The sequence below is a fragment of the Phalacrocorax aristotelis genome, chromosome 7 (assembly GCF_949628215.1).
Source record: "Phalacrocorax aristotelis chromosome 7, bGulAri2.1, whole genome shotgun sequence".
In the NCBI taxonomy this organism is placed as follows: Eukaryota; Metazoa; Chordata; class Aves; order Suliformes; family Phalacrocoracidae; genus Phalacrocorax; species Phalacrocorax aristotelis.
In genome coordinates, this window is record NC_134282.1 from 39,801,244 (window position 1) to 39,814,300 (window position 13,057).

A 13,057-nucleotide genomic window follows, 5' to 3' on the forward strand; every position below is an offset into this window, starting at 1 on the left:
AAGAGACACAAAATAAAATAAAAAAAACCCTAGTAGTTAGTAGTTCAAGGTACAAGATAGGACAATGTAACCAGGGAATAGGATGTGACACAAGGAGCTGAAGGTAGGACAGTGGGCTGCAGAGAACTGTAGAAAACTGCTAGAAGCTCCAAAACTGTAATTTCAACATCACTGGCAAAGCACAATGGTACTCTTCAGGGTATCCTCAAGGTTTCAAGTGATTCATTTAAGCAAAGACAAGCAAATGGTCCTCTGTACTATACTCCCATCTATTCTCTCTCAAAGCCTGCAATGAAGCAAATGTAGTAACGAACTGCTTGAAGAAAAGGCCACAATTTCAGCTGTGACAAACAATCAAAACATTATATAAAGTGTATGGAATAAAACTTACTATTAGCAGCTAAGAATCTCCCAGCCCAAATCTTTACCTATTTATTTTACTAAGAAAATATTATTATCTGAAATCATCTAGTATAGAACATCTGTGAGAGGTATGATTTTTCCTTACGGAGATGAATTGTAATCACTTATTTCACCTCTGTTGCTTTTTCCAGGCTCTGCTGTAGATTGAGCAATTCTTTGTCGTGTTGCTCTTTAAGTTGATCCATCTCCAAGTCATGGCTAGAAACTTCTTCTTTCAGTGCTCCTTTTAAAGCTGTAAGCTCTCTCTCTCTTTTTCTCAAAATCTCTTCTTGTTGATCTTTTGCTAGTAATACTTCTTGCAGATCCTGCTTCATTTGCATCAGCTCCTAAAGAATAAAATTAAATACACTTGCATGACAAATAGCTCCAATGGATGTTGTGTGTTTTAGAGAAGGAAAGATTCTAAATATTAGCTCCTCAAGGCCAACTTCGTTTTGTATGACTTACATATTTTTTGTGGCTTTTATAGTAAACTAAAAATTTACTAAACCCTGAGATTATTAGAAGTATAACACATAGCTGATATTTTATACAATGGGTCAACATATCTGATGCTGCAAAACTATTAAAATATTTTGGTGTTATTCATTATTGCTGTCTAAATATAGCAGAAGTCAAACTAAGGTGCAATTTAACAAATCCCATAGTCCTACCTTCTGTAGCAAAGAGGTAGATAAGAACAAAGAAAAACTTTTGTTTCCCACACTGCAAGAGAAGTGAACCCAATGCTAATTCCTTGATGGTTTTTCTGCTGGAAAGAATAAATAAAGTTGCTTCTGCAAGCGCTGAAGACAAAACAAGTACTTCCCAACTGAGTCCATGCCTTTACACCCTTCCTCCTCCCACCACGTTCACCCTAGAAGTCATTTCCCCTCTCGAAATTGCTGGAAAGGAAGTAGATAGTCAGTGAATCTGAAGAACACACACACATTCATTCATGTGTACAAACGCAGAATAAAATAACAGCAACAATCAAACTGTACAGCTTCAAGAATTATCTAATTCAGTATTTCTCAAGCTGTGAATAATTGCACTTTCAAAAAGAATGTAATCTTGCCCTGCACTGAAGCAGGATCAGTACATCTAAACCATTCCTGACACACATCATCTATTCTGTCCTTAAAAGCCTAGAAAGGGATTTTACTACCATCCCTGATAGCCATGTGCCACTGTTAATTATTCATATTGATAGAAAATGTTTTTCAAAACTTACTTTAAAACTCTGCAGCTAAGTCCCTTATTTCTTACTCTATCCCCACACAACGCAGAAAAAAAATTGATCACTATCTCCTTTATAGCAATATAAGATGCGCTTTTGACTCTTCCCTCACTCTTCCATTCAGACTGAAGTCCTTCTTCATAGGAAATGTTTTTCAGCACTATCACCGTCATTCCAGATATTCCCCTACTTACGTACAACTTTGAAGTGCAACACCTGAGATTTAAGACAGTAATTTAAGGGAGTAATCAAATCTCACCTACAGAAAACAAGGTAGTTATTCTACTCAGCATGTCTTGCACACAGATATCTTTAATATGACTGAGATCTATTGTCTATGCTTTTGCTCCCTATTTTGCATTTTAAAATTTAACTTCCATTTCTTAAACCAGTTCTTTGGACTAGTATTAAGAGAAGTTAATTGTTTTGATACTACAAAGTATTTAGAATTCAGAATTATCTTATCTTCCTCTTGAACCATTATGCACTGACACTCTTATACAGCCTTATCAACAAATTTAATAAGCAGTGTTCTCTATTTCATCATCAGCATATTATTATAACCAGGCCTACAGCCAATTCCTCTTTCATCCCCAGGTAACAGAAAACCTATAACTCTTGTTCCTCTTCAGACTCTATCCCTCCTCTTCTCTCCCTGGTCCCATCAACAGAGAGTCAACAATTTAGAGGCTGCTTTGGTGAGTTCTTTTAATTTTCTTAGCTGAATTTCATCTGGCCTTGCTAATATGTACACTCTATTTAAACCGACCTTCCCTGTTCTGACCTAAAATCCAATCTAATTGCTAAAACTGACTGAGATGATTAGCTGGTAATAGTGGATAACTCAGCTGTCCCCCAACCACTTTCTTATTTGCACTCCTATTCTGTAAAACAATGGTACTTATATTTTGTAGTCCTTTTGGTGTTAATGTAGTAGTTTTATAACATGCTCTTTTAGGTCACCTAATAATGGTATTTTTTTTGGATTGATAGAATGGGAAAGCTCAGGCATGTTTCTTCTATCTGTATCTTGGTTCCCACTTTTTATGCAATTCTTTTGATATTTTTTCATCCTTCTTCCGGTACTTTATAACTAACCTCAATCAGAGCCTCTTTCTCCCCTTCATCGGTGTGTTTTGCATTATCCAGTTCATCATGCATCTCAGAGAGCTGATCTTGAAGATCTCTGATCTCAGTCTGGTGTTTCTCCTGCTCCATCTTCACTTGAAAAAGCCTCATCAGAAAAAAATCAGACAGGATTTTTTAATCTGCAGAAATAGAAATTTGTTCTTTCAACTACTAAAAAGACACAAGTAGCTATTCCCATGTTCCCCACAAGGGAACGGGATATAATGAGGCAGAAAAATGAAGTGTCAAAGGGGTAAAAATGAGAACTCTTTTAAGTAGGTATTCAAGTGGAAAGGTGTATTTTATTTTAAACCTGGTACTATATTCTTGACTAAAGTGCTGCCATATTTTAAAGATCTGAACTATATATTATGACCATGATATATTAAAAGCAATTCACACTAAGAGGGAGACTGTAAATTCAGCAATCTTTCTTTTCCTTCCAGATATTCTAAAAACATACAGTTTTTAAATGGTAGAAACACCTCCTACAACAACAAATGGCACTCTATCTGATTCCATTAACATATTCTCAAGATGCCAGTATTTAAACAGTTTAAGAATTAACTCACTCCTCTAAGTTTTGCCTAAGTTCCTTCTCACTTTCCTCCAGCTGCTTTTTTAAGGCTTCTTTTTCACATACACTTTCATCAAGTTGCAACTGAAGATCTTTCAGGCTTGCTCGTGTAGCATCTCTCTCTTCTTTGGAATTTTGCTGATTCTGAATTTTGTACACCAAAAGTTAAGCAAGACAATAGAATAAGCATAAATAAATTAAAGGCTCTTTATTATATTAAAGAAGGCATTTTAAGACATCGATATTTTTCACTTGTGGAAGTGCTTATAATTTATGAATATTAAAAGTTTGGAATGCTTATCAAAAAAGCACACAAAGCACTGCTTTTTGATTTTTCTTAGAAAAGTGAGACATGAAGTCTCCTTAGTACTATCTAATCAGTTTCAAGTATACTGATTCTTATGACAGACTCAAAATGCAAACCAAAAGCAGACAAACTGTCCTTCTCACATCTTCAGAGCATGGCTGTACTAAATTACTTTGAATGCACGGCGAAAATAATGCTGTAATTAATAAACAGCAGCTAATGAGTAATACAGTTTGTCTTTCTCACTCCATGTCTGTCTCACTGCAGTCAACAGATTAACATTTACCTCTGCAGATACTTACAAAATTGTATGTGCACGTGCCTAACATTTTTATTCACTGCTCTAAGCTCCTTCTCAAATTCAAAGAAAACAGGTATCTCTTAAAAAGAGTAACTATGCTATAAGCAATTACAATTAAAATTAAAAGTCTTCTGTAAAAGCACAGGCATATCTTGAGTAAAAACAATATAAAGCAAAAAAGATTCATCTGGTTAATCAGTTGTCACTTACTTAGAAAAGTATATTTGAAAGAGTCAGATGCTTTATAACAACAAAGTGCCGTACCCTAATTTCTAGATCCAGGTTTTTTTCTAGTTCTTCCACTTTCCTTTCAAGTTCTGCTTTTTGTTCCTCCAATGCTTTTACTTCAGCTGAAGAATCCAAATTCTACAATTAGAGAGAGATGTTTATTCCCACAAAGTCAAGATATTCTTTGATAATTGTTTTTTAAAATCTAAAGTAAAGCTACAATCAAGGCTAATAAAGTGTGGCATCAACTGCCTGAGCTCACCAGGGACTTCTCATATGGGTCAAGCCAAGCTAATATTTTCAAAGGAACTATGATTTGATTTTCATAATACTTGCTGGTAACAGCTCAAGGCATGTTGCCAACAATACAGAAAATATACAAACCTAAAGAAAAATTCAAATTAGGCAACATATTAATTAAATCACAAGTACTTGGGGGAAAATTTGACTGAGATATCACAAATTACACAAAATGGACATCAAAAGGATTCATGTTCATTTGTCAAGACAAACTTTTGAACACTGTTTTTTGGTAATTTCTTAAGATGTGTTTTATATTTTCTTTTTGACTAATTATAGCCAAGAATAAAATAATCATCATAAGTAAGCATTTAATCCTTCTTATGCCATCAGTGCAACAACTGGATATTTCTTCACTTTGTTTTAGAAATGAAAAAGAGTGCACTGCATAGCAGAAAACAAAAACTTTTCTGTAGGCTGACTGAAAACTGCTATTGTAATATGGCTTTTAAACAATATCCTAGGCTACTTCTTTTCTAAGTTACAAATTAAAATACTCTCTCCACTTATATATCTGTTTACATCACTGTAATGACAAGATGCTCCACCATTATTTTTTAAAGCTAAGTATGTTAGATTTTTCCTCCGATCCAACAATCTTTTAATGTTCATGTTAAGTTTGCATCTCTCTCCATCTTAAATGTAGAAGTAAAATGTAGAAGCTCTCACAGTAGACTCCTTTACATAAGTGACCCCAGTGTATGACTAAAATTAAGCTAGATTACTGAGGGACTAGAAGAATAATAGTTAATTGAAGTCAGTGAGGGGATTCAAATTTTTAAAGCCCTGTTTGAATACTGTATCACTATGAAACAAGCCAAAGCAATATCAAAAATTGTTTACCTGTGTCTTTCCAGCAGCTCTTGACTTTAAAGTTTGAATTTTCTCAAAAACTAAGTTGACTTTCCTCTTCGTTGCATCATCATCAGCACTTCTAAAAGACAGACAGTACAAGTAAGCAATGATATGATCAAAGGTGCTATTACGTTAATAACAAAACAAATTCAGAGTGCCCAAACTATTGAAAATCACCACCATAAAAAAAACCTAATATGAACCATTTAGAAATTATCTTAACTATGATTTCATTAAATCCTTTAAAGAAAGGCTGTTAAAAATTAGATTCCAAATATTTACTATAAATAAATACATAAATAAATCACTGAACTCTTAAACTGCAACTCTTTTTCACAAGACTATAGCTGTGGAAAGACAGGTATTCAGCATGTGTATTATTCAAACATACTAAAATTGGAAAACCTATTACTAATTACTTCTAAGTTCTGACTACTGCACCATAAAATAACACTTCAACAGCTCCCAGAACCCACTACATCAGGAATGCAATGACATTTAAGTGCATCATGTGTATTGAATTAATTTCTCCTTCAATCATCTTTCAGTAAGTAACCATTATAAAATACCAAGTAAGAGTTACAGGTGGACAAAGGATTAAACGCACAGCAACAAGAGAGCTTCTCTCAAACCTTCAGAAATAACACTTTTTTGTTGTTTAAAAAAAATCCACAAGTCTGAAGTCCCATGAGGTATGATATGAATTCTTCATGAACTTGCATATCACATGAAGTTTAACTCCAGAAGTATTTTCAAGACAAAAGATATTCTGATTAACAAATGACAAGGACATTTAATCAAATCCTGTACAATACCTTATGTAAGTCCTCATTGCCTGGCTATTTTGAGATCCTATAATGCCTTAAAGGACACAGCTGAGATACAAAATTATGAAACAGTTATAGATTTGCTTTTACAGTTTTCACATTTTAAAACAAAAAGAAAATAAACACTGAGAAAATACAATCTCCTCTCCAGAAATTAACTATGTTTACTAACCCTTCCTTAAGGTAATTGTAAAGTATCTGTTTAGCAGTCTCTTCATTCGTTTGCTGTGCAATATCTTGCTGCCCTTTTAAGAGATCAGGAGTCACCTAAACGGACAAGATAAAGTGTCAAAAAATATAATCCTATGCAGGTTGCAAATACTACCTGTACAACTGAAGTTTTCCATTCTATTCTAAAAAGATTTATGTATTATGGACCCAAAGTTCACAAAGATCCATGGGAGTTTCAGCTTAGTGCAAGACGAAAGTGTACTCCACAACAAAAAAGAAAACATAATTTTGCATGGAGTTACACATATTTCAGCATTCTACTTTTTTGCATTTATGCTTAAAAATCACCATAACATCATTTACAGTAATAATCATCTTTGGCCCACCATCTTCCTTCACCCAGACAAGAATAAGCTGTTTTACAAACCATGTTTTCTATACCTGCAACTACAGGAACAATTTTTGTATCTACATTTCTCTAGAACAACTCTGCTATCCCTTTTGGAAGTATCATGTGATGGAAGTTTGTTCTGATGAAGGGCGGAAAAACATGCATGTAACAATACGACAGTTTTAGTATGCTAGAGTGCAAAACACAACCTAAAGAGTAAATTCAAAATTACCTGTATATTAGGGATGGATGAAAACATTTTTACAGAAATCTTCTTGGCTCCTGAATCAGGAGGAATTGTGATTCGGCTTGGCAACAACAAAGTAGAAGTTACTGTTCTAACTTCCTCTTTCTTATTCTGTCCTGGGAGTGTAGATGACCTAAACATCAATCTCTCTGTATCAGCTCCATTTTGTTTATGGTATTGCAAAGAATTGAAGTTGCTGTTTTGAATGTTTTTATCAAGCATCTGCAGTTTTCCAATACTTTGAGCAGAAATCTTCATCTCTTTGGAAGCTGAGTTTTGATCTCTGGACGACGGCTTGTGAAGGCAAACTTTAGATGGTCTCAGCAAGTGCTCAGTTGACTTACCCAAGCTACTACTGAATTCACCTAAATAATCTGAATTTACATCAAGCGCTAATGACAAAGCACTATCAACACTTCTTGATCTTTTACGATCATCTGGATGAATTCTATTCCTTTTTCCTGACCTACCTCTTTTTTGAGGATCAACTTTCTTATCAAACTTTTCAATTATCTGATCTACTCCTGGAAGTGAACCAGTGTCAATATCACGGCCAGTTCCAGGCAAAAATGGGATATATCTTCTGTTTTCATGCCGATTAACGTTGTCTGCATAGATGGCATACTCTTGGTCATCAAGTAAAAATCTGTATAAGGAATTTGCAGAAGCGGGAGTAGCTGATGAGGACGATGATCTTCGTGAGTTATCCAATACTGGCCCAGATGTATCTTGTCTGCGGAAGGGAAGAACATCCGGTCTAGGTTTTCTCGTCTCCAGATAAGCAGTGGGACTAACACATGGGGATCCTCCTGCAGATGAAAAAGATTCTGAAACGCACACTTCATTGGGGCTGATCTTGCTACTGGGACAATCCAACAGTTCCTTATTTTGGTCTTCTATTGATCTATTCAAATGTATCTTTTTTGCATTTGTGTTGGTTGGCTGTGTAAGATATATATTTGTTTTCTGTAGGGACACTACTTTAGGTGAGGAAATCCAAGGCTTTGCTTCAGTTTTATCTTCACCTGCAAAAGACTTAGATTTACTGCACAGAGAAGACTGGTAATTATCCAAGGTCAAATTATTTTTTTTAGGATCATAAGGCTGTAAAAGTTCAGGATGTCTTTGAAAGTTCAATAAATTGGAGGATTTCATTGCTCCATCTTTAAAATCTGATATTCCATTATCCTTTTCACCCAGATCGGTTATCTCTAGGCTTTTAAGCACATAGGGTTGCATGTGCTGTGTTCCAGGAAACTTCATGTGTTCATTGTTTTTGTTCTCCAACTTAAAGGCAGTATTGGTGTCTGTGGCTGTCTTGCTTACTGTCTGAGAAATGACCTGCTGTTCTTTTCCAGTAGCAGGGGCATTTTCTGACAAATATCCTTCAGTATTGTTTAGTACTATGTAAGGATGTCCATCAATTCCTTGGACTCGAATACTGACACCATAAGACCCTGTCCTAGAATATTGTGCGTTTCTATTTTTTTGAGTCTCCTCACTTGCAAGTTCAAGAGTGACTTCATAGTCCTGTTGCACATGCTTAAAACCAGCAAAATATGGCTCCATGATTATCAGAGGATTACAGCTGAATAGAAGAAAAATTACAAAAAATGTCATTATTTTAAATACTTTAGATTATTTCATTAACTACTTTATTCCACCATTTAGTTTGACTATGAAGACTGACAGTACTATGCAGAGAAACCAATATACAAGCTGTAGAAAGCCCGAAGTGAATGCATTGTGATACAAAGACAAAGTCTGACTGACTGATTCTGGATCAATGTAACATTAACAGTCATAAAATAACATTAAGAAATAACAGTGGTTAAGAATACCTACACAGGGTTGGTGCAAGTTGCTCTGGAATCAAATTACTTCAAATATAAGCTTTTATTTTGGGTATCTCCACTCTATTTACTGAAGGACTGTACCCTTCACAAATCAATGATCCTTCTATAGCCAGCAGTCAGTACCAGCCATATTAACATTTAAACATCAGCTCAGGAGAGCAAAGCACAACCAGACAGTTATAGGTTATGATTTTTACGTAACTAAAGCACTGCAAGGAAGATCAATATCCTCATGCCTTTGAGTTGTGCTTTTATGTACCTGATTTTCAACACTTGTTTTTAAAGATATCTGAAAATAAACTTTTTCATTTATTATCACATTGTCATCCATAAGAATAAACTTTCCTACAGATTAATTTAACAATCCCCCAGCTGTGGGCTTGTTCCAGAAAATTCCAGTTGTTACTTTAAAATAGATACTTTGCTGAGCAAAAGAAATGGAAAAACACTACTAGTATTTCCAGGGCTAATACCTTTTTCAGAAGCAATAGGAGCGCTAACTCTAACCTATACGTGCCAAAAATGTTTCAGTTCTAGAAAACAATAAATTAAACCCTCCCTGCACTTTTAATGTTAAATGCCATTCTCTCTTTCTGTAAGGGCTGGTATGGGGGTAGTTTTACTTTATTATCTGTTGCACTTTATGAGCCAACTGTCTAGCAGCAGAGGCAATGCAGTGACAGTAAGAGGTGTGTCTATGAAAAGAATGGAACACAAGGCTTTGTCAGACTGATGCAAAACCTGGAGGGAATAAACTTTTGAACTGAGCTGGAGAGTTGAGTAATCACTGAAGCCTGACAAAAGCAAGATCACTAAACAATGGTGAATAATCATCAAGAGGAAACAGAAACAACAAGATGTCTCATGGAAAAACAAACCTCTGCAGCCAGTTTCACTCTCCTCAGATATTCTAATCAAAAGCAGAATTATCATTTACTCCTGACAGTGAATTAAGAAGTTTGGCTCAATATTCATAGTATGCTAGTTTCCATCCAATTCTTCCTTCTAGTGGGACAGCTCCCCTCAAACACCTCTTTCTCTCCCTAAAAATCAACTCCAGCTCCTCCTCAACAGTAGGCTTGCTTCATCTGAAGGAATCTGCATATCTTTCTCTAAATACAACGCTAGATATCAAGCGATTATTTTAGTGATGAAAAAAAGCAGCCTCACTGTCAAAGTATTTCTTAAATATTAAAATATTTGGGAACTAGTTAAATTCACCAAAATTAATTCAGGGGTTAAAATCACGTAGCAAAGGGAAGTAAAGAGACACTATGAATTTTATCTCCATTTAAGACTTCCTGGAGTAGGAAGAGAAATGGAACAAGGGAAAAGCAAAGGTGAGCCAGAGAAGGCTAAGGGAAGTAGAAAAATGAAGGTGCAAGAACACTGGAAGGAAACAGCAAGGACCAATACATTTCATTATCTCGGGCCTCCATTGCATTCTATGTATTTCTCCATGATTTTTTACATTTTTTTCCTGAATACTCATAACATCTCACATTAATTTCACCCTTTCAGTGTATAAGCTGAGACAAAATGACAAAGCAAAAGTAGCAGAAGCTGATTCTAATCACCCAGAGTCAATTATGAGATCTCCATTGATTTAGTGGGGTTTTCACCAGGGCACTGAAATCAACTCCTGAGCTGCACTGAGAAAGCAAGGGATGAAAGAGAGAGTACTGCACAGAATTGTAACTTAGAATATACACTCTAAAGGAACCACACCACACTAATCTAATGGATGGTTGCTGGAGGTGGGAAAGAAACCAGGCTCTCCACTCTGTTCTTTAAACTGTTGAGAGCTACATTCATCACTGTCTCAAAATTGTTCTTTGTTTGCTCAGGGCAACAAAAAGGTAGTATTTTTCACAGTTCAAAAGTTGTTTTCAAATAAAGTAAGCATTTTGAAGCTTTTATGCTTTTCATTTTTATATTACTGTTATATCATAGAATGTTGATCTGAAGTTAGTACTGCAGGTATAAATGAAATAATAAGAATTTAAATCATTTCAAGTTTCAGCAAAATAAAAATTATTAAATAAAGTTTCTCAGACTTAAATCTGCGTGATTGTCCAGGGAAATAGTGTTAACAAGGCATGATTTTGTAACTGAAAATTACTAACAAAAAGACTTCAAACAGCCTGTGAAAAAAGCAACATAATTCTATATCTTCTAAAAAGCAAGAGTTTAAAGTATCTCAGCTAATGTTTTCAGAAAATACAAATGATTCAGAACTCTAACTTTTTATAAAGAGAGATCTAGTTTGCAGAATACAGTGTGCTGATACTACTCTGAGTAACTTAAAATCACTCATGGCATATTTGCACGTGCCACGTAAGTGAAAAAAACCCCATTTATACATAGTTGGTAGCATACATCTGCAGTAGATTAATACATGAATGTCTTTAAAAAGGGCCCTCCACTTCGTAATTCTAGCAAGATTAAAAATGCCACCAATAAGTTTAGACAAATTACTTAGTCTGTGAAAGCCTACACTCCACTTAAAAGCTGCATGTATTAGCAGAACTATAAAAAGAGTAAAGTTCATCTGAATTTGCCAATAGTGGTAGCAGCAAACACACAAAAAGGGGTCAATAAAAATAAACCTAAAACTTTAAAAAAAGGATACAAACCAACGAACATAAAGAATAGATAAGTAATAAATTAGAATGTGTCAAATGCAGGGTGACTGCAAAAGCTGCGTTTCCAAATATGTTGCAAGTTGCAAAAAATAATAAATAACCAGAAAAAAAACCCCAAACAAACAACCCACCAACAAACAAAAACACACCTCAAAACACCAAAACCCCTAGTGTATAGTAGAAACAGTATTTAGGTTAATAATCTACCTTAAATTAACCACTAATATATTTAATTTGTCTCTAAAACTGTAAGTGTATAATGTAATACTATGAATAAGAATAAGAGTATTTTTCTTCATGTGCGTTACACTAATAAAACACTTGATTTTACTATACAAAAGGATAAAACCTTGTAGAAATCAAAGTGCTAAACCAACAATTTCTTTCAATACAACATTTTACCTTTCTGAAACTGAAAAAAATTAGATATATATAAATCCCCATTACATCCACAAGAAAACAAGACAGCTGGCCCTACTGTTCAAATAAAGTCTTCACTTACAGTTCCTATTTTATAGGATGTCAAGCCATAATGGATAATACATGAACTACATAACATCAAAAAGTTATTTTACAATACATGAAAACACTGGTTTTGTAATCGTGTAAACCTTTTTAAAATAAAAAAAAAAACCAACGCACATTGCTGGTTTTCCTTACACACAGTCTTTCTAATGAAAAACCTAAAACCTCTAATGATGTTAATTGTTTAATTACAGTTACAGACATATTTCTACACACACATTGTACAGTCAGCATCTCAGGCTTTGGCAGGCTTACAGCAACAGATTAAGATGAAAGGACTGAAGCTGTCCCTCCCCCATCTTTCTGCCCCACTCCTCTGACGGACATCACCATGTCAAAAATGAAAACATCTGAACACTCTCATGGCTCAGCATACACCTCAGCCACAAATATTTGCAGACTGGCATACTCAGGTGAATGCAATTAGCCTCCTGTTCTATACTACTGACAGTTGAAATTCTGACATCCAATACAGTGGAGGAGCTGACAGCTGCTGGCAGTGACAGCTAGAACTGCCCAGTTTTAATCTTCTCTAAGTCTGCTGAAGCCCTCAAATGTTATGACAGAACAGTTTGTTTACTCTTAAGCTTATGAAAAGAGGTTAGATATTTTAACAGTAGTTAGGAAGAGATTCTCCCTGTTTGTGGGGCTGCTTGTTGTTTTCTTGTAGTTACTTATTAAAAAATTAGAAGGCTGTTTTTTTTTAACAGAAGGTGATATAAATTCTAATTCTAGGTTTTCTGCCAAACTAATTCTTTCAGTTTTAAATAATATAGTCTTGCTAGCAATTTTATTTGCTGTGTCAGGAGTTTAAAAATACAGTTTTCAGAAAACAGAAGCAAGGATTCTGCATAAATTCTTAATTAGGTAGAAGACTAATTCTATTATTTTATAAAATCAGTTAATCTATTTGTAAAGTAAATATTACAACAGCATATACAAATTAATCAGGACATAAGAAATAACTATTTCAAATTATTTTCTTTTGAAAAGATTCTACTTGCTAAAACAACAGATAATACAGTCAAGGACATACAACCATCAATATCTCTTAGAG

General features: G+C 34.7%; 1 protein-coding gene across 8 annotated transcripts in view; it reads right to left on the bottom strand.

Moving 5' to 3' along the window:
- Nucleotides 1-13,057, bottom strand: part of CGNL1 (cingulin like 1) — a 63,313-nt gene that overhangs the window by 38,017 nt on the left and 12,239 nt on the right. For all 8 annotated transcript variants that reach the window (XR_012661681.1, XR_012661680.1, XM_075100257.1 and 5 more), the window contains exons 2-8: nucleotides 6,960-8,562; nucleotides 6,338-6,432; nucleotides 5,327-5,417; nucleotides 4,220-4,321; nucleotides 3,343-3,491; nucleotides 2,741-2,876; nucleotides 537-749 (exon numbers count right to left, since the gene is read on the bottom strand). Coding sequence is in view for 6 of the 8 variants with exons in the window: in XM_075100257.1 (XP_074956358.1) it covers nucleotides 537-749; nucleotides 2,741-2,876; nucleotides 3,343-3,491; nucleotides 4,220-4,321; nucleotides 5,327-5,417; nucleotides 6,338-6,432; nucleotides 6,960-8,543 (2,370 nt within the window). In the remaining 2 variants the exon portion in view is untranslated. The remainder of the gene's footprint in view (nucleotides 1-536; nucleotides 750-2,740; nucleotides 2,877-3,342; nucleotides 3,492-4,219; nucleotides 4,322-5,326; nucleotides 5,418-6,337; nucleotides 6,433-6,959; nucleotides 8,563-13,057) is intronic.